Source organism: Callithrix jacchus, chromosome 7 (genome assembly GCF_049354715.1).
Source record: "Callithrix jacchus isolate 240 chromosome 7, calJac240_pri, whole genome shotgun sequence".
NCBI classification, from domain to species: Eukaryota; Metazoa; Chordata; class Mammalia; order Primates; family Cebidae; genus Callithrix; species Callithrix jacchus.
Window position 1 is genome coordinate 18,099,765 of NC_133508.1, and position 23,276 is coordinate 18,123,040.

At 46.5% G+C, this 23,276-nt stretch overlaps 1 protein-coding gene across 25 annotated transcripts; it reads right to left on the bottom strand.

Annotated features, from left to right (window-relative positions):
- Window positions 1-301: 301 nt before the first annotated feature.
- On the bottom strand, window positions 302-22,894 carry LOC108587708 (uncharacterized). 25 transcript variants are annotated; one of them, XR_013519559.1, is made up of 7 exons: window positions 22,215-22,300; window positions 13,534-13,692; window positions 11,897-11,995; window positions 10,905-11,001; window positions 9,876-10,001; window positions 6,983-7,054; window positions 302-5,169 (listed from the first exon to the last, which is right to left on the bottom strand). XR_013519559.1 is itself a non-coding variant. In XM_078329545.1 (6 exons), exons 1-4 carry the CDS (start codon window positions 22,661-22,663, stop codon window positions 10,992-10,994), a joined length of 567 nt encoding a protein of 188 aa, XP_078185671.1. In that variant the 5' UTR covers window positions 22,664-22,894; the 3' UTR covers window positions 302-7,054; window positions 9,876-10,001; window positions 10,905-10,991. The 25 variants fall into 25 exon arrangements, 11 of the variants coding, with proteins under 11 accessions (XP_078185671.1, XP_078185672.1, XP_035162765.2 ...); XR_008482473.2 differs by having other exon boundaries at window positions 302-7,054; XR_008482477.2 differs by lacking the exon at window positions 10,905-11,001 and having other exon boundaries at window positions 11,897-12,055.
- Between the last annotated feature and the right edge of the window lie 382 nt (window positions 22,895-23,276).

The window sequence follows — 23,276 nt, forward strand, 5'->3', positions numbered from 1 at the left end:
AGGAGTTCGAGACCAGCCTGGTCAACATGGTGAAACTCCATCTCTACTAAAAATACAAAAACTAGCCAGGCAAATGGCACACCTATAATCCAGGCTACATGGGAGGCTGAGTCAGCAGGAGAATCGATTGAACCCAGGAGGTGGAGGTTGGAGTGAGTCGAGATCATGCCACTGCACTCCAGCATGGATGAAAGAGCAAGACACTGTCTCAAAAACAAAAATAATTTTAAAGAATGCATGAAAGACAAGAAGGCCTAGATAGAAGGAATAAATGGTAGTAATCAACAGGACACAAGAGAAATCATAGTGAATGAGAATTTATTTGTAAATTTCAAGATAGCTAGAAGACAAGGATTGTCATGTACTCAATACAAAAGTTAAATATTTGAGGTAATGACTATCTCAGTTACCCTGATATGATTGTTACATACTGTCTACATCAGGGGTCCCCACACCCCCTGGCCACGAATTAGTACCAGTCTGAGGCCTGTTAAGAACTGTACAGGCAGCACAGCAGGTGAGCAGCGGGCAGGTATATGAGGCTTCATCTGTGTTTACAGCCACTCCTTATTGTTCGCATCACCACTTAAGCTCCACCTCTAGATCAGCGGCAGTGTTAATTCTCATAGGAGCGCAAACCCTACTGTAAACAGCACATGCAAGGAATCTAGGTCGCATGCTGCTGCTGCTTTTCTTTTTTTGAGATGCAGTCTCACTCTGTTGCCAGACTGGAGTACAGTGGTACGTTTTTGGCTCACTGCAACCTCCACTTTTCGGGTTCATGTGATTCTCCTGACTCAGCCTCCTGAGTAGCTGGGATTACAGACACACATCACCATGCACAGCTAATTTTTGTATTTTTTTAGTAGAGACAGGGTTTCACCATGTTGGCCAGGCTGGTCTCAAACTCCTGACCTCGTGATCCACCTGCTTCGGCCTCCCAAAGTGCTGGGATTACAAGCATGAGCCACCACGCCCTGCAGCTGCATGCTTATGAAAATCTAATGCCTGATGATCTATCACAGTCTCCCATGGCCCCCAGAGGGACCGTCTAGTTTCAGCAAAACTAGCTCAGGCTCTCACTGACTCTATTTTATGGTGAATTGTGTAAGTATTTCATTATATTTTACAATGTAAAAATAATAGAAGCAGGCCAGGCACAATGGCTCATGCCTATCATCCCAGCACTTTGGGAGGGTAAGGCAGGCAGATAACCTGAGGTCAGGAGTTCGAGACCTGCCTGGCCAACATGGTGAAACCCGATCTCTACCCAAAATACAAAAAATCAGCCAGGTGCAGTGGCAGGCACCTGTAATCCCAGCTACTCGGGAGGCTGAGGCAGGAGAATTGTTTGAACCCAGCAGGCAGTGGTTGCAGTGAGCCAAGATCATGTCATTCCACTCCAGCCTGGGTGACAAGAGCAAAACTCCTTCTCAGTAAGTAATAATAATAATAGAAGTAAAGTGCTCAATAAATATAATGTGCTTGAATCACCCTGAAACCATAGGTCCATGGAAAAGTTGTCTTCTACAAAACTGATCCCTGGTGCCAAAAAGGTTGGTGACCACTGTGCTACAGCTCTCAAAATATCACCTGTGCTCCTCAAATAGGTACAACTATTACATATCAATAAAAACTAAGGTAAGTCAATTAAAATTTAAAATTAAAGGACTGAAAAGTTACCAGTGGATCATAGAATAGGGAAATGAATGGTGTCCTCATTAAAGGTGGTCTCAGTGGAGAAAGGGAACAGAAGTTGGACTCATGGATACAGAGAGTAAGTAGGAGACAGAGTTGCTTAGGAAGTGCAGGTAATTCCTCCAGGAAGCGTGCTGGGAAGGGGAGAAGTGAGGTTGGTAAGGATGTAGGGGATGCCGGCTTGGAAGTGAGTGCCTTTGAAGCTGAGCATGTCCCCAGGGGACAGGCACGGGGAGACACACCTCACCCTGATGGGAAGATATGCCCCAACCTGCTCCTACTTGGGCTCCCCAGTTTTACCCTGTAGATGCAAACTCAGAACACTGTTCCTTTTGTGGCCACAGGGCATGAATCTCTCAGGGACCAGAAGTAGCAGCTGAGCTTCGTCCGGGCTATGTACAGAAAGGCAGCTGTGTACCTGCTAGATGACCCCTGGTGGCTCTGGATGCCCATGTCGGCCAGCATGTCTTCAACCAGGTAATCGGGCCTGGTGGGCTACTCCAGGGAATAGTAAGTTGGCTACTCCAGGGAACAGTAAGTTTGAGAATGTGTCAGAGGGCACAGGGCAAAGGCGGAGGATGCCCATAGCATCCAGTCCTAACCCAAGTTTCTCTCACTGTCCCCTTCCACTTGAGTCCAGTTTTCCTCTTTGTGTTTGTCAGCTTTTGCTGTAATGGTGCTGCGTAACAAACAACCCCTCAGATTCCATCAGCTTATAACGTCAGCTGTTTCTTGCTTATGCATCTGTGGTTTAACTACTACAGCTCTGACTTGGATGATTAGCCCAGGTCAGATGGACTCCTTGTCTTCTTGAAACAGGCTGAAGGAGTCCCCTCTGTTTCTCGATTTGGAAATGCTATTTTCAAGAAAGATGGCAGGAGCACAAGAAGGGGAGCTCTCCCCATTCTTGAGTCCACAGACAATACTCCCACCCCAACCCCCTGCTCCAGGAGTGTTTAACTTTTCTTACTTTCTTTCCCCCTTCCCTTCCTTCCTCTTTCCCTTCCCTTCCCTCCCTCCTCTCTCCCCACCTTTCTCTCTCCCTCTCCTCCCTCCTTTCTTCTTTTTGATGAAGTCTTGCTCACCTAGGATGAAATGCAATGATGCAATTTCAGCTCACTGCAACCTCCACCTCTCCGTTTCAAGTGATTCTTGTGCCTCAGTTTCCCAAGTAGTTGTGACTACAGGTGTGTGCCACCATACCTAGCTCATTTTAGTATTTTTAGTAAAGACAGGGCTTAGCCATGTGGACCCAGCTGGTCTTGAACTACTGGCCTCAAGTGACCCACCTGCCTTGGCCTCCCAAAGTGCTGGGATTACAGACGTGAGCCAGCACCCTCAGAGGCTTGTCAAGTTACTGTTGCCATTTTACAGATGAGCAAAGAGAGTTAAATCAGTTGCCCAAGGTCACCAGGTTATAACTTGAGTGTGTCCAACTCCAGAGTCCATGCTTGCAGTTGCTAAGGAGACAGCATAAGAAGGTTTTGGTGCCTAGAAAGGTACAACATGCCTGCTAGAGTTTCTAATAATCCAAAGAACACAAAGTGCACTTGATACATGACAAAGTTACGGAACTAAAGTTGCCAAGCCAAGCTCACACACAATGACTGAAAAGTGGCAACTCATAGCACATCACATATATTAGCTCACTGAATCAACTTAATGTCCCTGTGAGGCTGGTACTTGAATCATTTCCATTTCACAGATGAGGATACCGAGGCCCAAAAGTTAAGGAACTAGTCCTAGGTTACATGGCTTGTAAGTGGCAGCACTGGGATTTGCACCCAAGCAACTTGATTCCAAAGAATGTTTTTTAATCACTAGGCTTTTTACTACCCCTGCATGACAAAGCAAAGACTCACACCCAGCTCTCCCTCAATCTCAGACATTGTCTCTTCTGAGAACAGCTGCTTAGCATTGGCCCACCCTGGCTAAAAACCCTAGGTGTTGATTCACAAAGTTCCAGTCCTGAAGCTTGAAGCCAGAACTTGCCTGTTTGTATTGATCAGTTTTTGCCGCAGTGATGCTGTGTAACAAATAGCCCCCCAACTCTCAGCAGCTTACACTAGCAGCTATTTCTTGCTTACAGGTCTGTGGTTAAACTTCTACAGCTCTGCCTTCAGTTACTGGCCACATCTGGGGGATAGTGGTAGGGAGGTGTCCTTCCTGGGAGAGATGGTACCTGAGGGTAGGTGGGAGTTAGCCAGAAAAGAGCATTCCAGACACAAGGAACTACTTGAGCAAGGCTGTCGGGAGAAACAGAGATAACTTTATACAGTGTTCACTGCTGTTTTTCCAACCTCAAGTTCACAGCAGGTGCTCAAGTATATTCCCTGATTGAAAAAATGAGTGAATGCCTGCATGATGTTCCTGGGAGAAGTCAGAGTGGGGTGTTGAGGTTGCTGGACAGGAGGCAGGAGCCAGAACAGGGAAAGCGGATGTTCAGAGCAGTTAAGGCCACATGGTCAGTGGGTGTCAAAGTCAGTATCTGGACCATGTTGTGTGACAGGACTCTCTTGACCTTGCAGAAACAGAACCTGGGACCAGCACCAAGGACGGTAGAGACTCCTCTGCAGGCAGGAGATCCGAGCTTAGACCTGAGAGGTGAGTCCACCATGGTGCCATGCTCAGAAGGGCACAGGCTGAAGCTGATGTAGCTGAAGGGACCACCTGCATCTCAGGCAGTTAGAGGGCAACCAACACAATTACAGATGGAGCACCTGCTAAAGTCCCCCTCATGGTGCCCTGCTAAGGGATAATTCACCAAAATCGGTCCAGTTGGCCAAGATGATTAGGTCCCCATAGGGCCAGTTCATGGGATGAGCAAATGCCTTCCAACATGATGGATGTCTTCAAGGGGGCCGAGCCAGCTTGCTGGAGTTGTCTCAATGCTGCAGTAGGATAAGGCTGGTTCCAAAGAAAGATCCTCCCCATAGTTGTTAACCACCATGCCAGGCCCAGTCATTTATGCTTTGACAGGTGGGTTATGTGCATGCCGTGGGTCTGTACACACGGCATCACTTACTATTGGCCAGAACACATGGACAAGAGGCCAGGAGGAGGCCTGCTGTCCCCTGTTCTCTCAGCTCCCTCCAGCCGGGACAAAGCTGAGCTCACTGTCTGGAGCAGAGGGACCTGCTACCTGCTACTCTCCCCTCTTAATGAGCAGGGTCTTAGGAAGCAGAACCACAGGCCACTGGTAGCAGGTGGTTTGAGCTTAAGTGCCTTCTATATAGTGGTGTGGGGTGGCAAGGATCCCGAGGGGCCTCAGTCCCTGGGGATCACTGGGGTTGATCCCCATCGAAGTTAGCCACCTAGAGGACACTTCTCAGTCACACAATGACCAATCCCACCGTCTTCACAGCACACAAGAATCCGAAGATCAGATCAGATGGATGGGTAGTCATGTTCAGAGAAAACTTTTAGATGCAGTAAGGCTGGGTGTGGCGGCTCATGCCTGTAATCCCAGCACTGTGGGAAACCGAGGCAGGTGGATCACCTGAGGTCAGGAGTCCAAGATCAGCCTGGCCAACATGGCCAAAGACTGCCTCTACTAAAAATACAGAAATTGTCCAGGCCTGATGGTGCATGCATGTAGTCCCAGCCACTTGAAAGGCTGAGGCATGAGAATTGCTTGAACCTGTGAGGCTCAGGTTGCAGTGAGTAGAGATTATGCCACTGCACTCTGGCCTGGGCGACAGAGCAATACTTCATCTTAAAAAAACAAAACACCTCTGTCAAATTTAATGTGTCTAAAGTTTTGTTTCGTTGTGTTTTGTTAATGAGACAGAATTTCTCTGTCCCTTAGGCTGGAGTGCAGTGGCATGGTATCAACTCACTGCAACCTCCACCTTCCAGGTTCAAGAGATTCTCATGCTTCAGCCTTTCAAGTAGCTGGGAATACAGGTGTGCACAACCAGGCCCGGCTAATTTTTGCATTTTTAGCAGAGACAGGGTTTTGCCATGTTGGCCAGGCTGGTCTCGAACTCCTGACCTCAGGGGATCCGGCTGCCTCGGCTTCCCAAAGGGCTGGGATTACAGGGATGAGTCACGGCACCTGGCTGACAAAGTTTAACTGAGTAAAGAATGATCCAAACATCATGCAGCCGCTTAACCAGATAAGTTCAGAGAGGCTCTGGTATAGTCACGTGGTCAAAGATGAATGGACAGAAAACGAGTGAGTTACAGAAACGGCCATATTGGTTGCAGCTCAGCGTTTGCTTTAAACAGTTGGCTGCCTTCGATTGGCTGAAATTCAGCAATTGACAAGAGTAGGTTGCAATCTGTTTGTGTAGAAGTCCAGTTAGTTTACAGTTCACTATGTATGGAAAACCTTTAGGCCAAACTTAAAATATGTAAGGAGGCAGCTTTAGGCTAAACTTAATAGTAGGTAGGTAGACAAGTATATACAGATACACAGATATGTAGATGAATGGATGAATGGATAGATATTACCCTTATTTTTACAGCTGAGGAACCTGAGGTACAGAGGTTGTCAGCTCACTCATCCACAGACAAGACATTCAAAAAGTCTTCAGCATCTGAATTGTGCATAATTTATATTCTGTCAGTTTGACTGACAAATCTGATGGTAAACAGTAGGGGCAAAACAATTGCACCAAAGCTTAAGCCAAAATGAAAATTCTGAGAACAAGATGGGTGCAGCGGCTTATACCTGTAACCCCAGCACTTCAAGAGGCTGAGGTGGGTGGACTACTTGAGCTCAGGTTTGAGACAAACCTGGGCAACATAGCAGGAACCCGTCTCAAAAAAGGAAAAAAAAATAAGAAAATTCTGAAAACAGAGTTCCAGTGGTGGGCAAATTAAGTTCACCCTGTGAAATGGCATCAGAAGATTGGGCTTGCTTGACTCTGCGATAATAGATGGCATTTAGCTTGGTACCACACAGGGAGAAAGGAACTATGATATCAGGTCAGTATTCTGTTAGTTGAATGAATGAATGAGGAGTATACCCTGAGCTGGGCCTGAGTGTTGGACACATACACCCCACTACTGGGAGAGATACTGACCTCATCTTTATTTCCTCTAAACAACAGGTCCATCCAGTCAGTCCTTGAGAAGGACCACACCACTTCATTAGCCCAGACAGGGGTTCCTCTAGATGACCATGACAGGACAGCATGGCCAACAGGAAAGGACAGCGTGCAATACGGCAGGGTAAGCACCAGCTTCGCCCACCCTCCCCACCCACTGCTGCCACCCCAGGGGCCCAAGTCCTCCCACCAGATGTAGCAGTTGGCAGTGGGGCAGCGGTGATACTCACCTTTCTTGAACACCTACTATGTGCCAGAATTCTAGACCTTCATTTTCTTAATCTTCACAACCACTCTAAAAACTAGATATGATAGCTCTATTTTAGACATACATAAAAAGTCTTTTAAAATTTTATTTTTGAGAGTGGCTCACTCACTTACCCAGGCTGGACGGCAGTGATGTAATCAGAGCTCATTTGCAGCCAAGTTAAAAGACTTGTCTATGTCCTCACAGCTGGGACTCAAATTTAGACCAGTCTAAGTTTGAAGCTTGTACTGTTTCTCCTCTTCTATACTGCTACGTACCTCCACCCACCTACTTATCCATCCCATCATCCATGTACCCACTGATCCATCCATCCTTCCCACCCACTCACATATTTATCCACCCATCCCATCCATTTACCTACCTACTCATCTACCCATCCATTCACCCACTGATTTGTCTATCATCCCATCCATTCACCCACCTACTCCTTTATTCAATCCATCCATCTAACCCAGCTAACAATAGCTGACAATACATACCAACCATTCCCTCACCTATGCATGTTTAGCTGTTCATCCATTCATCGATCTTTCCATCCATTCATTCACTCATTCATCCACATACCTACCTATCTACCCACCCACTCATTTATTCACCCACCCACCCCCTCATTCATCCAGCAAACACATACACAATGCCCACTATGTGCCAGGCTAAGTCTGGTAGAGACTGGATACTAGTGAGGATAGATAGAGAGAAAATAATTAGGCTAATAAGCAAGCTGTATCTGATAACAGTAAGTGCTATAAAGAAAGTAAGAATAATACCAGCACTTCGGGAGGCCAAGGCGGGTGGATCATGAAGTCAACATTTTGAGACCAGCCTGGCCAACACAGTGAAACCCCATCTCTATTAAAAATACATAAAAAAATTTGCTGGGCATGTTGGTGGGTGCCTGTAATCCTAGCTACTGGAGAGGCTGAGGCAGGAGAATCATACCTCAGGAGATGAAGGTTGCAGTGAGCCAAGATTGTGCCATTGCACTCCAGCCTGCATGACAGTGCAAGACTCCATCTCAAAAAATAAATAAGAAGAATAATCAGGCGCAGTGGCTCACACCTGTAATCCCAACACTTTAGGAGGCAGAGGTGGGAGGATTGCTAGAGGCCAGGAGTTTAAGGGTGCAGTGAACTATTCTCATGCCACTGCAATCCAGCCTGGATGACAGAGTGAGACCCTGCCTCTTAAAGAATGATGAAATGGAGACCAACTAGGGTCACAGTTGGTATGGACAGGATGCTCTGAGAAGTGACATGTGAGCTTCCCCAAGAATGTGTGAAGGAACTAATCATACAAAGAGAAAGAGTACTCCAGGCAGAGGAAGCAGCAGGCACAATGGCTCCAAAGTGGTAAGTGGTTTAGGATGCCAGAGAAAGGGGTCCCATGAGGCTGACAGGCAGTGAGTGGGGGCAAGATAAGCATCTTGGAATTTCAGTTTTTTTGTTCTGAGATGGAGTTTTACTCGTCACCCAGGGTAGAGTGCAATGGCGCGATCTCGGCTTACTGCAGCCTCCGTCTCCTGGATTCAAGCGATTCTCCTGCCTCAGCCTCCCAAGTAACTAGGATTACAGGCACCTGCCACCATGCCTGGCTGAATTTGTATTTTTCATAGAGATGGAGTTTCACCATGTTGGTCCAGGGTGGCCTCAAACTCCTGACCTTAGGTGACCCGCCCGCCTTGGCCTCCCAAAGTGCTGGGATTACAGGTGTGAATCACCTGCCTGGCTGGAATTTCTTCTAAGAGCAAGAGATAGCTGTAGACAGACGAGTGACAAGATATGATTAGATTGATGTTTTCAACAGTCCTGTCTGGCTGCAACTGTGCATGGAACTTCAGATTTGTAGGAGCAGGACCCTAAACCAGTGGCTGAACCTCTCTGTGCCTCAGCTTCCTTATCTGTGAAATGGAGGTTATCATGAGTATGTCTGACCCATGGTGGGTGTTCAAGAAAACCCTTTCTGGATGGGTGTGGTGGCTCACATCTGTAATCCAAACACTTTGGGAGGCTGAGGAGGGAGGACTGCTTGAGGCCAGGAGTTTGAGATCAGCCTGGGCAACATAGCGAGACTCCATCTCTTTAAAAATACTAAAATTAACAAGGTATGGTGGTAAAATTATCAGCTGTTTGGGAGGCTGAGGTGGGGAGATTATTTGAGCCTAGGAGGTCAAGGCTGCAGTGAGCCATGACTGTGCCACTGTACTCTAGCCTGGGTGACATGGGCAATGAAGCAAAACCCTGTCATTCATTTATTCATAAATAAATAAAGCTGGGCGTGGTGGCTCATACCTGCAATCCCAGCACTTTGGGAGGTTGAGGGGGGCAGATCTTGTGGTCAGGAGATCAAGACCACCCTGGCTAACAGTGAAACCCTGTTTCTACTAAAAATACAAATAAGTAGACAGGCGTGATCATATGTGTCTGCAGTCCCAGCTACTTGGGAGGCTGAGGCAGGAGAATCACTTGAACCTGGGAGGTGGAGGCTGCAGTGAGTAGAGATCATACCACCGCAGTCCAGCCTGGGTAACAGAGTGAGACTCAGTCTCAAACACAAAATAAGAAAAAAAAATTATGAACGCTAACTCATTGGGGATTGTGTAGGAGATGGAGGTTCTCAGGCTAGCCGGGGCCTATTGGGGAGATGGAGCTCCTGGTGGGAGGAACGGAGGAAGAACCCATGGGGTCTTCGGGGTGGTTCCCTCTGTCCATTGGCATGTTTTCTAAGAGCTTTGCCTGGCCTTGCTTCCACTCACTCCTCCCTCCAGGGGCTCTCTCTGGACAGAATCTTCAAACATTCCAACTAAGGTGGCGCCTAGGAGACCTTATCTGGTGTTCCTCAGTCTACCCCCCACCTACCTGAGGTTCTCTCCGCCTTCTGCACACTCGTGGTCCTGCTCATCAGCAAGGGCTGAGCCAGCTCCAGGGACGTCCAGACTTCATCTGAGTACTGGCTGAACGGGTCCAGGTTCATGCAGAAGGAACCTGAAAACAAAACAGGATCGTGTTCAGAGAGAAGACAGTGGTGGCATGTGATGCCTATGGCACACTGACGTGGACGGAGATGAGGTGAGACATAAGAACTTCTGGCCAGGACTGGAGAAGGTGGGGTTTAGAGCTCCTTGAGATCACTATTTCTGGTGATGTTAATAATGGAGTAAAAGGCCAGGTACAGTGGCTCATCGCTGTAATCTGAGCACTTCGGGAGGCTGAGGTGGGCACTTCTCTTGAGGACAGGAGTTCAAGACCAGCCTGGCCAACATGGCAAAACCCAGTCTCTACTAAAAATAAAAGAATTAGCTGGGTGTGGTGACATACATCTCTAGTCCCAGCTACTCGGGAGGCTAAGGCAGTAGAATCACTTGAACCCAGGAGGCGGAGTTTGCAGTGAACCCATATCAGGTCACTGGACTCCAGTCTGGGTGACAGAGCGAGACTGTCCCCCGCCAAAAATAAATTCCTTAATAATGGAAGAAAAGTCAGTCTGGAAAATACGAGTGTGGCAAAATAAGACAAACTTCCTTTCCATACAACTTTCTAAAGCCTTCAATATACACGTAGGTTGAGAACCTTCCAGAAGTGAGAGGTAAATCCTAATGGTAAAATCCTGTGGATTTCTGTTCTCCCAACTCCAAAAGAGAATCTTCTAACAAACTTTAGAGAAGATTACACTAGAAGGCAACATATTAAGGACTCCACCTGCAGGGATTGATCTAGAAAATCCTGATTTTGGCCAGGCATGCTGGCTCACCCCTGTAATCCCAGCACTGTGGAAGGCTGAGGCAGGCGGATCACTTGAGGTCAGCAGTTTGAGAATCAGCCTATGTAACATGGTGAAACCACATCTCTACTGCAAATACAAAACTAGCCAGGCATGGTGGTACACACCTGTAATCCCAGCTACTTGGAAGGCTGAGGCAGGAAAATCACTTGAACCTAGGAAGCAGAGATTGCAGTGAGCCAAAACTGCACCACTTAATCCATCCTGGGGAGAGAGAGAGAGAGACTCTGTCTCAATTTTTTAAAAAAATCCTTTTTTCTTACCAAATACTGCATGTTCTCACTTTTAAGTGGGAACTGAACTCTGGGTACTCATAAATGTACAGATGGGAACAACAGAACCAGAGCCTCCAAAAGTAAGGAGGGTAATTTCTCGGGTACTCTGTTCAATATTTGGGTGATGAGATGCATAGAAGCCCAAGAGTCAACATTACACGATACCCATATAACAAACCTACACATGCACCCCGTGATCTAAAATTAAAAAGAAAACATTATTTCTTGTCTAGCTCTTAGAAGGGTTAGAGATTCTCAGTCTGACTCTGACAGCAGAGAGAGAAGACAGTGTCTTTTTAGATTTTTCTAGATGCTCAGAAAACTACCACTTGCAGGGACAGGAAGTCAGGAGTGATACTCAGTGATTTTCTACATTGTTAATCATATGCTAAAAGGAAATTCAGGGAAGCAGCAGCATAGCCTAATCAATAACAATAATGAAGGCCAGGCGCGGTGGCTCACACCTGTAATCCCAGCTCTATGGGAGGCCAAGGTGGGCGGATCCTTTGAGCCCAGGAGTTTTAGAGCATCCTGGGCAACATGGTGCAACCCCGTCTCCACCTGGGTGTGGTGGTATGTGCCTATAGTCCCAGCTACTCAGGAGGCTGGGGTGGGAGAATCCCTTGAGCCTGGGAGGTCAAGGTTGTAGTGAGCCAAGATTGCATGGAGACTGATTTCAAAAAAAAAAAAAAAAAAAAAAAAAAAAAAACACCCTGTTTCAGGAAAAAAAAAAAAAAGAAGTAGGGCCACATGTGTGTTTGTCCCAAAACTAAAGATACATCACTGTTAGGGCATGCCACCCCTGGGTGGCACCCAGAACCCACCTGGGGGATGATGGTGACCTTGAAGCAGAGGCTGTGCAGGCCGATCTTGGTGATGTTGATGTCATAGATGATGATCGCTCCTTCGGCAGACTTGTTGATCTGAAAGAAGCCCAGGGTCAGCGATGACTTCCCAGCTCCCGTGTGCCTCACGATGCCAACCTATAGGATAGAAGGGACTGGGTGTGGTGGGAATGCTGGCATCTGGACTTGTCCCTGCCCCACAGTGCCCTTATCTCTGCCCTACCTCAGGCATCAGTCATCTGGTCAACCCAACTCCACACCCCCTCCCTCACCCACTGCCCAGAGACACTCCTTTAAAGGTGTTTTGGCCAAAGGTCAAAAAAGACACTCTTCCCTTTGCCAGACTTCCAAAAGGAATTCCTCAGCTTTTGATAGGTTACTAGAGACCTCAAAAGAGATACACAAGCAGCAGAAGGAATTTCCAACAAAGCTCTGTTTCAACTCAATATTAACTAATCATTAGGTATTTCCTCATTTCTCCACGCTGTTTTTCACACCTCTGATGGTGAGTTTCCCATCATGAGCTGTTGAAATACCTGAAAGATTCAAGCAGATGTTCCATGACCTTTGCCATGACCTGATCTCCACACATGCTTCCTTGAAGAAATTAGGTTCTCCAGCTAATAGCCAATAATGACATTCCTCATCTCCAGTTCTCCCTGGGCTCTTGAGAGATGGGCTTCCTCTACCCTCCTACAGTGGTGTCACAAAGCAGCATGTGTGCAAAAATTCTCATGACACAAGATAAGCCATAAAGACTTAGCAAGGGCCAGGCGTGATGGCTCATGCCTGTAATCCCAGAATTTTAGGAGGCCAAGGCGGGTGGATCCCCTGAGTCAGGAGTTCAAAACCAGCCTGGCCAACATGGTGAAAACCTGTCTCTACTAAAAATACAAAAATTAGCCAGGTGTGGTGGCATGTACCTATAGTCCCAGATACTAAGGAGACTGAGGCAGGAGAATCACTTGAACCCGGGGATTGAGGTTGCAGGGAGCTGAGATCATGCCACTGCACTCCGGCCTGGGCAACAGAATAAGACTCTGTTTAAAAAACCGCCCCCCGCCCCCTGCAAAAAAAAAAAAAGCTGCTTCCAGGGGCCAGGCATGGTGGCTGACTCCTGTAATCCCAGCACTTTAGGAGTTTGAGGCTGGCAGATCATTTGAACTCAAGAGTTCCAGACCAGCCTGGGCAACATAGTGAGATCTCATCTCTACAAAACATACAAAAATGAGCCAGGCATAGTGGCACATGCCTGTAAGTCCCAACCACTTGTAGTCCCCTGACTTGGGGAGCTGTGGTTGCAGTGGGCTGACATCATACCACTACACTGTAGCCTGGGTGACAGAGTGAGACCCTGTCTCAAAAAAAAAAAAAAAAAATCTTCCAAAACACATCTGTGGGGCTTAGTCTTCAGGCTATCAGTTCACCTAAAGCTTTCACTTCTACAAGTTGGGTGTGCTCTAACAACTTTTACTGCCACAATCCTCTCCCACCCCCAGCAACAGCCATTCAAGAGGAGGTGTGGAGCTGCGAGACAGGGCAGATGCCACAGCTAGGTTCATCCACCTGGTGGCACCCTGTGCTTAACTGGGAATGGAGGGATGATGTGTACCCACCTTTTATCCCCCATTGATGTTGACACTGATGTGCCTGGGAACAAAATCCAGGTCTTCTCGGCAACACAGGCAGTAGTTCCAGAATTCTACTTGGCCCACCTGGAGCAAGCTGCTGGGCGGAGCTGCTTCCTGGATTTGCCAAGGTACCTTCGATCACAGCTGAGGAAGAGAGTAAGGAATTCCCAGTCCATCCTAGAAAACTGTGACTCCCCCAACCTCCCCTCCCACTCACTCTGCTACCCAAAATGACCTCCCAGGCCTCAGCACTGGGGGTTGGCTCTCCTGGAATGCTCTTCCCTATATGACCCCCACATACTACAGATCTCTGATTGATGCGGGGGGCTCTCAGCTCCACATTTCGCTGTCCCCTCCCACACTGCCTTCTACAGAGAACTGCCTGCCTCCGGCCCTCTCCACGCTCATATACTTGAGTGTATTCTGTCTCCAATGCTTATTGCACCAACCACTCAGTGAGGACAGGCTCTAATTGTTCACTGCTGTATCCCAGGGCTCAGAGAACATAGTAGGTGCTCAATAAATATGGACATAACAAGAGTGACACAGTTGCTAACATAGAAGGTAAACCAGTGGTAGAAAGCACAGAAACAGGGAACATCATCTCTCAGTAGGTCAGCGATACCCGTTGTAAAGTTGTCATCTCTCTGTGATAGATAATGGCTGACTAGATCACAGTTGCTGACTTTTGTCTGCCAGAATTAATCTGATGTTCATGTTCACCTTTCTCTTAAAATTGTACAACTGACCTGTATCAAAATTGTTTTTATTTTTGTGAAACGGAGTCTCGCTCTGTTACCCAGGCTGGAGTGCAGTGGCATGATCTCAGCTCACTGCAACCTCCGCCTCCCAGGTTCAGGTGATTCTCCTACCTCAGCCTCCCGAGTAGCTGGGATTACAGGTGCCTGCCACCATGCCCAGCTAATTTTTGTATTTTTTGTAGAGACGGGGTTTCAGCATGTTGGCCAGGATGGTTTTGGACTCCTGACCTCATGATCCGCCCACCTTAGCCTCCCAAAGTGCTGGGATTACAGGCGTGAGCCATGGCACCCGGCCATAGATATTGTTCTTAATATGAACATAGTAGGTAAACTTTTTAAAATGTTTTCTAACAAAATATAAATGTTGCCCCCAGATATTTTTTAACCTCAAGGAAATGAATAACAGCTTGCCAGAGACTTCCTATAGAAGAAATAATTTTTTAGGTAACTATCATTAGGTTGGATAAGGCAATAGATCATTTCAAAATAGCAAGTAGTAGTACATCTTACCCATATCTTTAGGCTGATGCCAAGTTTTAAGGGTATAGACAACAGTGTGATGTTTTTATGCACAGACTGGCTCTGGGTATTCGAGGAACACAATACAGAGATTTAAAAAAGTGATTCTGTAAAATCTACATTATGTTCTCTGTTTCTCTAAAGTGTGTGTGATTTGTTCCTCATACTGCAGTGAGAAAAAAAGAACAGAACAATAACATAAATCTTGAAGTATGTTTCAATGTTAGGTGAATTTCTGTTTTTAGACACCAATTAAACTTCTTTGATAAAAAAATTTTAAAAATAAATATTTATGTATGGAGTCAATGAAATGAGTGGTCTTCTCTGGAAAGGCACAAGAATAAAAGTGAGTTACCTGGGCTGCCCACCCCGGCAGGAAAGCAAGAATAAAAGCAGGGGCAGTATCACAGTGCCTTGTCATCCTTACAGCAATCCCACATGGAGGGTCCTTCAGTTATCCCCAATTTACACACAAGGGGACTGAGACAGAGAGGGGAGGTAGCTTGCCGAGGGACACACAACTCTGCTTCTGAAAAGCAGTCCAGTTCAGCATTTCCTGAGGCCCACAGCCGGATGTGGCATAGGCCAGGTTCAGTGGTTTCAGCCTCAGAGAATGTACATCCCTCCAGGGCACACACAGGTGGGAACCAGGCTGGAGAGCACATGGCCAAGCTCAGGGGCACGGCAGAGCGCATGCAACAAGAAAACATCGGGCACCTTTTAGGCAAGATATTCAGCCCTTTTGTGGACATGCTATAAAATAACTTGCCGGGCATGGCGGCTCATGCCTGTAACCCCAGCAGTTTGGGAGACAGAGGTGGGGAGATCATTTGAGGTCAAGGTTTCAAGACCAGCCTGACCAATATGGTGAAACGCTGTCTCTACTAAAAACAAAAATTAGCCGGGCATGGTGGCAGGAGCCTGTAATCCCAGCTTCTCAGTAGGCTGAGGCAGGAGGATCACTAGAACCCAGGAGGCAGAGGTTGCAGTGAGCCAAGATCATGCCACTGCACTCCAGCCTGGGTGACAGAGTGAGAGTCTGTCTCAAAAGAAAAAGAAAGTATATTCTGCATATGAGTTTCTCTTGCACAACTTCAAAAGTCTTCTAAATGAACATGTGGGTAACACCTCCCATGGGCACCGAGGAAAGAGAACTGTCCAGACCCCAGGCACAAAGCAGTGCCTGAAGAATATCTTATAGTGTTATTGCTCAGCTGTTTCCTTTATATAATCCTTTATATATAAACATATAGTGGTTTACAGAATTAGTGCCTGAAGTATAACTTACTGCTTACATATATCTAGCTTATATTAATACTTACAGGTAGCATACTTAGTTCTATATAATGTTTCTGTATAATATAATGGATGTAGTCGGAGCTGTCCTGACACATTTAGTACTGATTTATGTAATTCTTCCATATAACCACATAGTAGTTTGTAGTAGGAGGAATGCCTAGAGCAGTCACAGAACAGGAGTAATACATAGGATAACAGCCAGACCAGAACAAGAACCAAAGACCCAGGTGGTGGCGTCCCTGCCTGAAAAGGCATACGCTGTATGGCAGGCTTGGAGCAAGAGCCTCTCCTCCTGATAAAGGAGTTATAGTACCTTGCATCCAGTTCCTGTGCAAAGTAGGCCTTAGGCATGAGATCCTGGAAATAACCGAGGGAGACGAATCCCTCTGGTGTGACCAGTCACGGTGGCTGTACACCCTGTCAGTCTCTTCTCACTTCTGTGCTAGCTCCAATCATCCTCCCATAAATATCTTAAGAGAAGAGCACAAGTTTGTCAGCTCCCACTGCATTAAACTTACAGTATCCTCCTATTAGAAATCCTTTGAAGTCTCCAGCCCCCAGATAATAAGTGTTATGCAAAACACCTGCCGCACATAGCCCACTTCCTTGCCTCGGTGTCCTAATGGGGTGGACCCCTTTTCTGTACATGACTCTCCACTGCACACAGCACAGCCCCCTACTGTGCATGGCCCACCTCTTTGCCCAAGTGACATAATGAGGTGGCCCCCTTGCTTGTGACTCACGTGATTATGTATGCCCTATTACTAAGACTATAGATGATGACCTCACTATGACCCTGCCCCCTAATTCTACCTAATAAATAGAGATGCTTCTGGGCATTGGGGAGCCCTTGCCGATCTCCACTCACAGGTGGCATGGCCTCCCCAGCCCAGATGTTCCTCACCAGTTCTTCAGTGTCCTGTCTCTACTTCTCAGATCCCACACCTCAGCACAGCATAAGAGACACCCCACGACCCTTTGGGGCCCCTACGGCCCTACATGAACACATCTTTATGCTATGCCATGAAGTCAGCAATAAAATACATTAAAACAATTAATATTTAAACATATAAACGACTATATACAAGAAACTTACTATACTTAAAGGCATTTATTATCCAACACTGAAAAAGTAACATTTCCAATCAATGGTAACAGCTATAACTGGGGACAGACGTTATTTCAGGAATGTACATGTAATCACCTTTCACCCTAACATTCATCTGACAAAGCAGGTTTCTTTGTTTTTTTGAGACAGGCTCTCTCTCTACCACCCAGGCTGGAGTGCAGTGGCACCATCATGGCTCACTCCACAGTGACCTCAGCCTCCCGGGCTCAAGTGATCCTCACACCTCGGCCTCCCAAGAAGCTGGAACTAAAGGCATGCGCCACCATGCCTGGTTAATTTTTGTATTTTTTGTAGAGACAGGGTTTTGCCCTGTTGCCCAGGCTGGTCTGAAACTCCTGAGCTCAAGAGATCTGCCAGGTGTCAGCCTCCCAAAGTGCTGTGATTACAGGTGTGAGCCAGGCCCTAAGTAGGTATAATAATCCCTATTTAACGTAAGAAATTGAGGCAGCATGAGGATAAGGCCACAAGTCTAAGAACTGGGAGAGATGGAAGCCCCCCCTTCCCCAGATCCCTTAGATTTGAGCTCAGTATACTAAACCAAGGAGGCAGGGAGGGCTAACTTAATGTTAGCTGGCAGGCTGGTTTAAGTTTGCAGCAGAATTTTCATTGATTTCTGGGAAAATGGGGAAAAGTAAGAACACAAAAGTGAACCTTTTTTTTTTGAGACCGAGTTTCACTCTTGTAGCCAGCTGGAGTGCAATGGCACCATCTCTGCTTACTGCAACCTTTGCCTCCTGGGTTCAAGTGATTCTCCTGCCTCAGTCTTCGAAGTAGCTGGGATTACAGGTGCATGCCACCACACCCAGCTAATTTTATATTTTTAGTAGAGACAGAGTTTCACCATGTAAGCCAGGCTGGTCTGAAACTAAACTTTTTAATATAACTAAATGATTCCACTTAAAGATCTTTTATTCTGGCCAGGTGCAGTGGCTCATGCCTGTAATCCAAGCACTTTGGGAGGCTGAGGCTCGCACATCATGAGGTCAAGAGATCAAGACCATCCTGGCCATCATGGTGAAACCCAACTCTGCTAAAAATACAAAAATTAGCTGGGCTTGGTGGTGCGCACCTGTAGTCCCAGCTACTCAGGAGGCTGAGGCTGAAGAATCACTCGAACCAAGGAGATGGAGGCTGCAGATGGAGCTAAGATTGTGCCACCGCACTCCAGCCTGGTGACAGAGTAAGACTCCGTCTCAAAAAATTAAAAAATAAAATTTTTTAAGAAAGATTCTGTTCTTTCGAATTGTTTGAGTGAAAATATCCTTTTGTTAAATAAAATGATGGTGACAGGAGATGGTGGTGTGTTATTTGTTTTTACTGGCTGTACCTGGTAGAAATAAAAAACCAGGCCAGGCACATGGCTCACAAGGTCAAGAGATCAAGACCATCCTGGCCAACATGGTGAAACCATGTCTCTACTAAAAATACAAAAATTAGTTGGGCATGGTGGCACGTACCTGTAATCCCAACTACTGAGGAAGCTGATGCAGGAGAATCATTTGAACCCAGGAGGCAGAGCTTGCAGTGAGCTGAGATCACTGCACTCTAGCCTGGAGACAGAGCAAGACTGTCTCAGAAAAAAAATCAGCATTTCTATTGTAGCCTCCTAATTTTGGGGAAATATTTCTTTAGAAATCTAGAAGTCTGGCCCTTTACATCATTATGGCCCCAAAATAACAGGGGACTTTATACACAGATAACACATACCCCTCAAGACTCCCTCTTTAACTGCTACCTTATTCTGTTTGGATTAAGACATTTGGGGATGTGAAATGAGAATAAAATTGAGTATAAGCAATCCAAAACCACGTGCTGACCCTGGATCCTGGAAAAGAACTTTCTTTAGAATTTTTTTCATCTGTTAACATTTCGCTGGGCTCAAACATTTTTTCTGCTTTTTTTGAGATGGAGTTTCACTCTTGTCGCCCAGGCTGGAGTGCAGTGGTGTGATCTCGGCTTACCACAACCTCTGCCTCCCAGGTTCAAGTGATTCTCCTGCCTCAGCTTCCTGAGTAGCTAAGACTACAGGTATGTACTACCACATCCAGCTAATTTTGTATTTTTAGTAGAGACGGGGTTTCTCCATGTTGGTCAGGCTGGTCTTGAACTACCGACCTCAGATGATCCACCCACCTCGGCCTCCCAAAGTGCTGGGATTACACGCATGAGCCAGGTGGCTTCAAACTTTCTTATTTATTTATTTGAGACAGAATTTCGCTCTTGTTCTCCAGACTAGAGTGCAATGGTGTGATCTCGGCTCACTGCAACCTCTGTCTCCCGGGTTCGAGCAATTCTCCTGCCTCAGCCTCCTGAGTAGCTGGGATTACAGGCACACACCACCACACCCACCCACCTAATTTTGTATTTTTGGTAGAGACACAGTTTCTCCATGTTGGTTAAGCTGGTCTCGAACTCCTGACCTCAGGTGATCCGCCTGCCTTGGCCTCCGAAAGTGCCGGTATTACAGGCATGAGCCACCACACCTGGCCTGGGCTCAAACTTCCTTTTCCTAAGAGTCATTTCTTTCAGTAGTATGGCCACATGGCAATCACTACTCAAAAGAAACTAACTTGAGGTGTCCAGTAATCAGCTTTCATTTAAAATCTCTTTCAGCTTGACAAAATAAAAACTTTCAATGTTTTGTCTACCTATTTCCAAAAGAAAATTAGTCTATATATGTGATTATATATGTATATATACATATGTGATCAGCCTGTTTATAAACTATTTCCAAAATAAGTTGACCTGTAAATTCATTTATTAAATGAGTAGTTTATTAACTACTTGATTTTTGCAAGTAGTTTATAAACAGGCTGATCAAACTGAACAAATTTCTTAAAATAATTTCACTGTATAGTTAGCAAGTTATTTACTCCCTATTAGCATATCTTCTTTTTACCTATCCTTTAACAAGCATCTAAGTTCAACTATTTTATGTCCACAGCTACACACTGAAACAACACTTTCAGTCACAACATATTAAATTCACATTTAAACTATAAGGAGATCCAGTTACCTTTAGTCTTACATGTATTTATATATGCTTTTAATATACTACTTGATGTTTTATGATGCACAAACACACAGCTCTTGCAGGATATATAACTATGAGAATATTTAGAGTGTACGGTTATTAAATGGTTCAAAGGTCTGTTTTTTTAAAAAAAGTCCATTTTAAGAACTTAAGCATAAAGTACTCCTTCCATGCCCCAATGTTAAAAGGTCCATTTATTTTAGACTACTTGTTTCAAAAAAAAAAAATCTAAAATTGGTAGTAATTCTGCTTAAATTCCATATTAACCTAGGATCAAAAGTTATTTTTAGTTCTTGTTTCTTAAATACTTGAAATGTGCTGCCGCATAAAGTTTTCCTTACATATTTCTTCAATCAACTAACTTCAGGTGGAAGGCACTTATGAGTTTAAAAGTCCTTTCCCAATGTGGAAATAACATAAAAATGGTGCATGAAAGACACTCAATGTTTCTCAAAGGGTATCTGAGAGTCTAATCAGCCTATTACCTTGGTTCGGAATAACCACCAACAAATGTAAGCTTTTTGTCACATCTATGTATTTTTCCCTGTAAACTAATACCTGCATTTTAAATGCATTTTCAAAATGTTTCATTTGGCCATGTGATAATTATTTTCCCTGTAAAAAGCGACAGTATTTTGGTTTAAGAGCAAATGAGATAGAGTATCTGGTTCATGAGAAGGCTAAGTGGAAAGAACCGCACCCTGAAGTTTGTAACCAATAATAAGACAAACTCCAGTGCTACCTTGTTCACGTAATCAACAATATGTGAGTCGAAATAAACTAGTGAGCTATACATTTCTGTCTACATACCAATTGACCAATCAACAGGAGGGGAAGAAATTGCTCAAATGCGACTACCGTTAACAAACATCTAAATATTATAGTCTCTATTAAAATCGTAACCTATCAATTCTGAAATCATTCCTTCAACTTGTTTTAAATCCCGCCCCCCCGCAAAAAGGCAGCCACCTTTAAAATGTAAATTCCTCCCTTTTTCAAAGTAACTTGCCTAGGAAAATTTAATGCCTTAAAATAAAACGTTAACTAATTACAACATTAAAAAATAAATAATTAAAACGAGCGGTAACACGAACAATCGCTCAAGTTTAGCAAAGCATGTGTTTTTAATCTGTTGTGGGTATCCTATTACACTAATAAGCAACAACGTTTAAAAGTCATCCTAACGCCTAAAACACCACCATACACATAACATACTTGTCTTTTACTCCGATGAAGCTTAAAACTCAGACCCAAACTCAGACCATTTCCCCCTCCTGGCATACTGAAATATACGAGGGGAAATCCAAGAAATCAGATTTGGTAAGTGCCGGTATCTTCTTCCAGAGTAGGGTCAAACTCGTGTTTGCCCGCAAATGCCACCGTCCCATTAAGGCTGCAAATTCTCACTAGCGCAGGAGTACAAAGAAGGCTGACCATGGAAACTCCTGTCCTAGCGCCAGGAAGACAAAGGGAAACGCAACCCCCCCGAGTCCGCGCTGGCCCCAAAGCTTCGGCTGCAGCAATGGGTGGACAAGAGGTGGCCGCTGGCCTCGCAAGTGCGGCAGATACGGTCCCACACCCCCGGCCCGCCTCCCGAGAACCCGGAAACCTGTCAGCCTGGCCGGGACCCTCTTCAGACCCTCACGCTCCAGCCCAGCGCGGACCCCGTCCGTTCCCTCGCGGTCGGGTCCCACTGGCCCAGGCCCGAGCTTCCGCCGCGCGCTCGCCACCCCCAGCCTCCGCCCTCGCCCAGCGCGGCTGCTCCCGGTCCACTCCCCAACGGCTACCTGGAGGCAAGGGCGACGAAGCACTTCACCCAGCACCCGAGGTCGCAGAGGGCCCGGTGCTCAGGGTCCCGCTCCTTCTCCCGCTCCACGTGGTAGGCTAGACCGAGAGCAGAATCCCAGCGGTTCACAATGCTTACCCGGCCACCCGTTCCCTCCGCGGCTCAGGAGGAGAGGAGGATCCATCTTACCCCTCCGCGACCGAAGCCTCCTTCCGCCTCCAACTGAGCCGCCGTCGTCCGTCGGTCCGACCCAGCGCGCGCCCCATTGGCGTGGTCTTTTGCTCCGGGCCCCGCCCCCACGGGCGCGCGGTTGAGACTGGCAAAGCGGTGAAGGCGCGCGAGGGCACGGAGGGAGAAAGGCGCGCAACCGCGGAGAAGGCCGGATTGGCCAACAGAGAAGGAGGCGGTGCGTCGCGGAGCGCGAAGGGCGGGGCCCGGGGTGAGGGGCGGGGCCCGGGCGGGAGGGACTTAAGGGAGCCGTTGCCAGGATCACTTAGGAAGGATTTGACTGTGAGTGGCTGGGTGAGTCCTTGGCCCCTTCCTCTAGGATGGCAATCAGTTGCCATTCTTTTTCCCTTTTTCGTCATTATCACTTGATATTTCTGACACAATCCAAATCACCCCTGGCCAATGCTTGGGGCTCCTGAGCCACCCTCCTATGACCTGATCTTCTCACCACCACCTCCAGGCACTTTGTATTCAACCTGTGCAAAACTTCCTGGACTACAGTAAGGGTACTCCCAGTAGCCATTGTGCCATGAGTACAATGAACAAATGAGGAACCAGGTGATCGGATCCTAGTTCAGTTCCATAACACAAGAAGCAGATGCCAAGGTGGAATTTGATGTGCAAGAGATTGACAGGAAAAAAAAAAAGCCCGTGAAGAATAAAGGAAAAGGGGAGCAAGAATAAGCATGGATGGGCCGGGTAAGGGGGCTCACGTCTGTCATCTCAGCACTTTGGGAGGCCAAGGCAGGCAGATCACCTGAGGTCCAGACTTTAAGACCAGCCTGGACAACATGGTGAAACCCCATCTCTACTAAAAATACAAAAATTAGCCTGTCGTGGTGGTGGGCACCTGTAATCCCAGCTACTTGGGAGGCTGACTCAGGAGAATTGCTTGAACTCAGGAAGGGGAGTTTGCAGTGACCTGAGATCACGCCACTGCATTCCAGCCTGGGGGACAGAATGAGTGAGACT

What these genes read in the sequence shown, in the direction of transcription:
- LOC108587708 (XM_035306874.3), bottom strand. Translation starts at nt 22,663, where the DNA reads ATGACGAAAAAGGGAAAAAGAATGGCAACTGATTGCCATCCTAGAGGA. An exon ending in GAGGCTTCGGTCGCGGAGGG is followed by an intron (nt 13,693 to 22,265) that starts GTAAGATGGATC and finishes TCTCTTCCTCAG; the next exon opens with CTGTGATCGAAGGTACCTTG. An exon ending in AGGTCACCATCATCCCCCAG is followed by an intron (nt 10,002 to 11,896) that starts GTGGGTTCTGGG and finishes TTTTGTTTTCAG; the next exon opens with GTTCCTTCTGCATGAACCTG.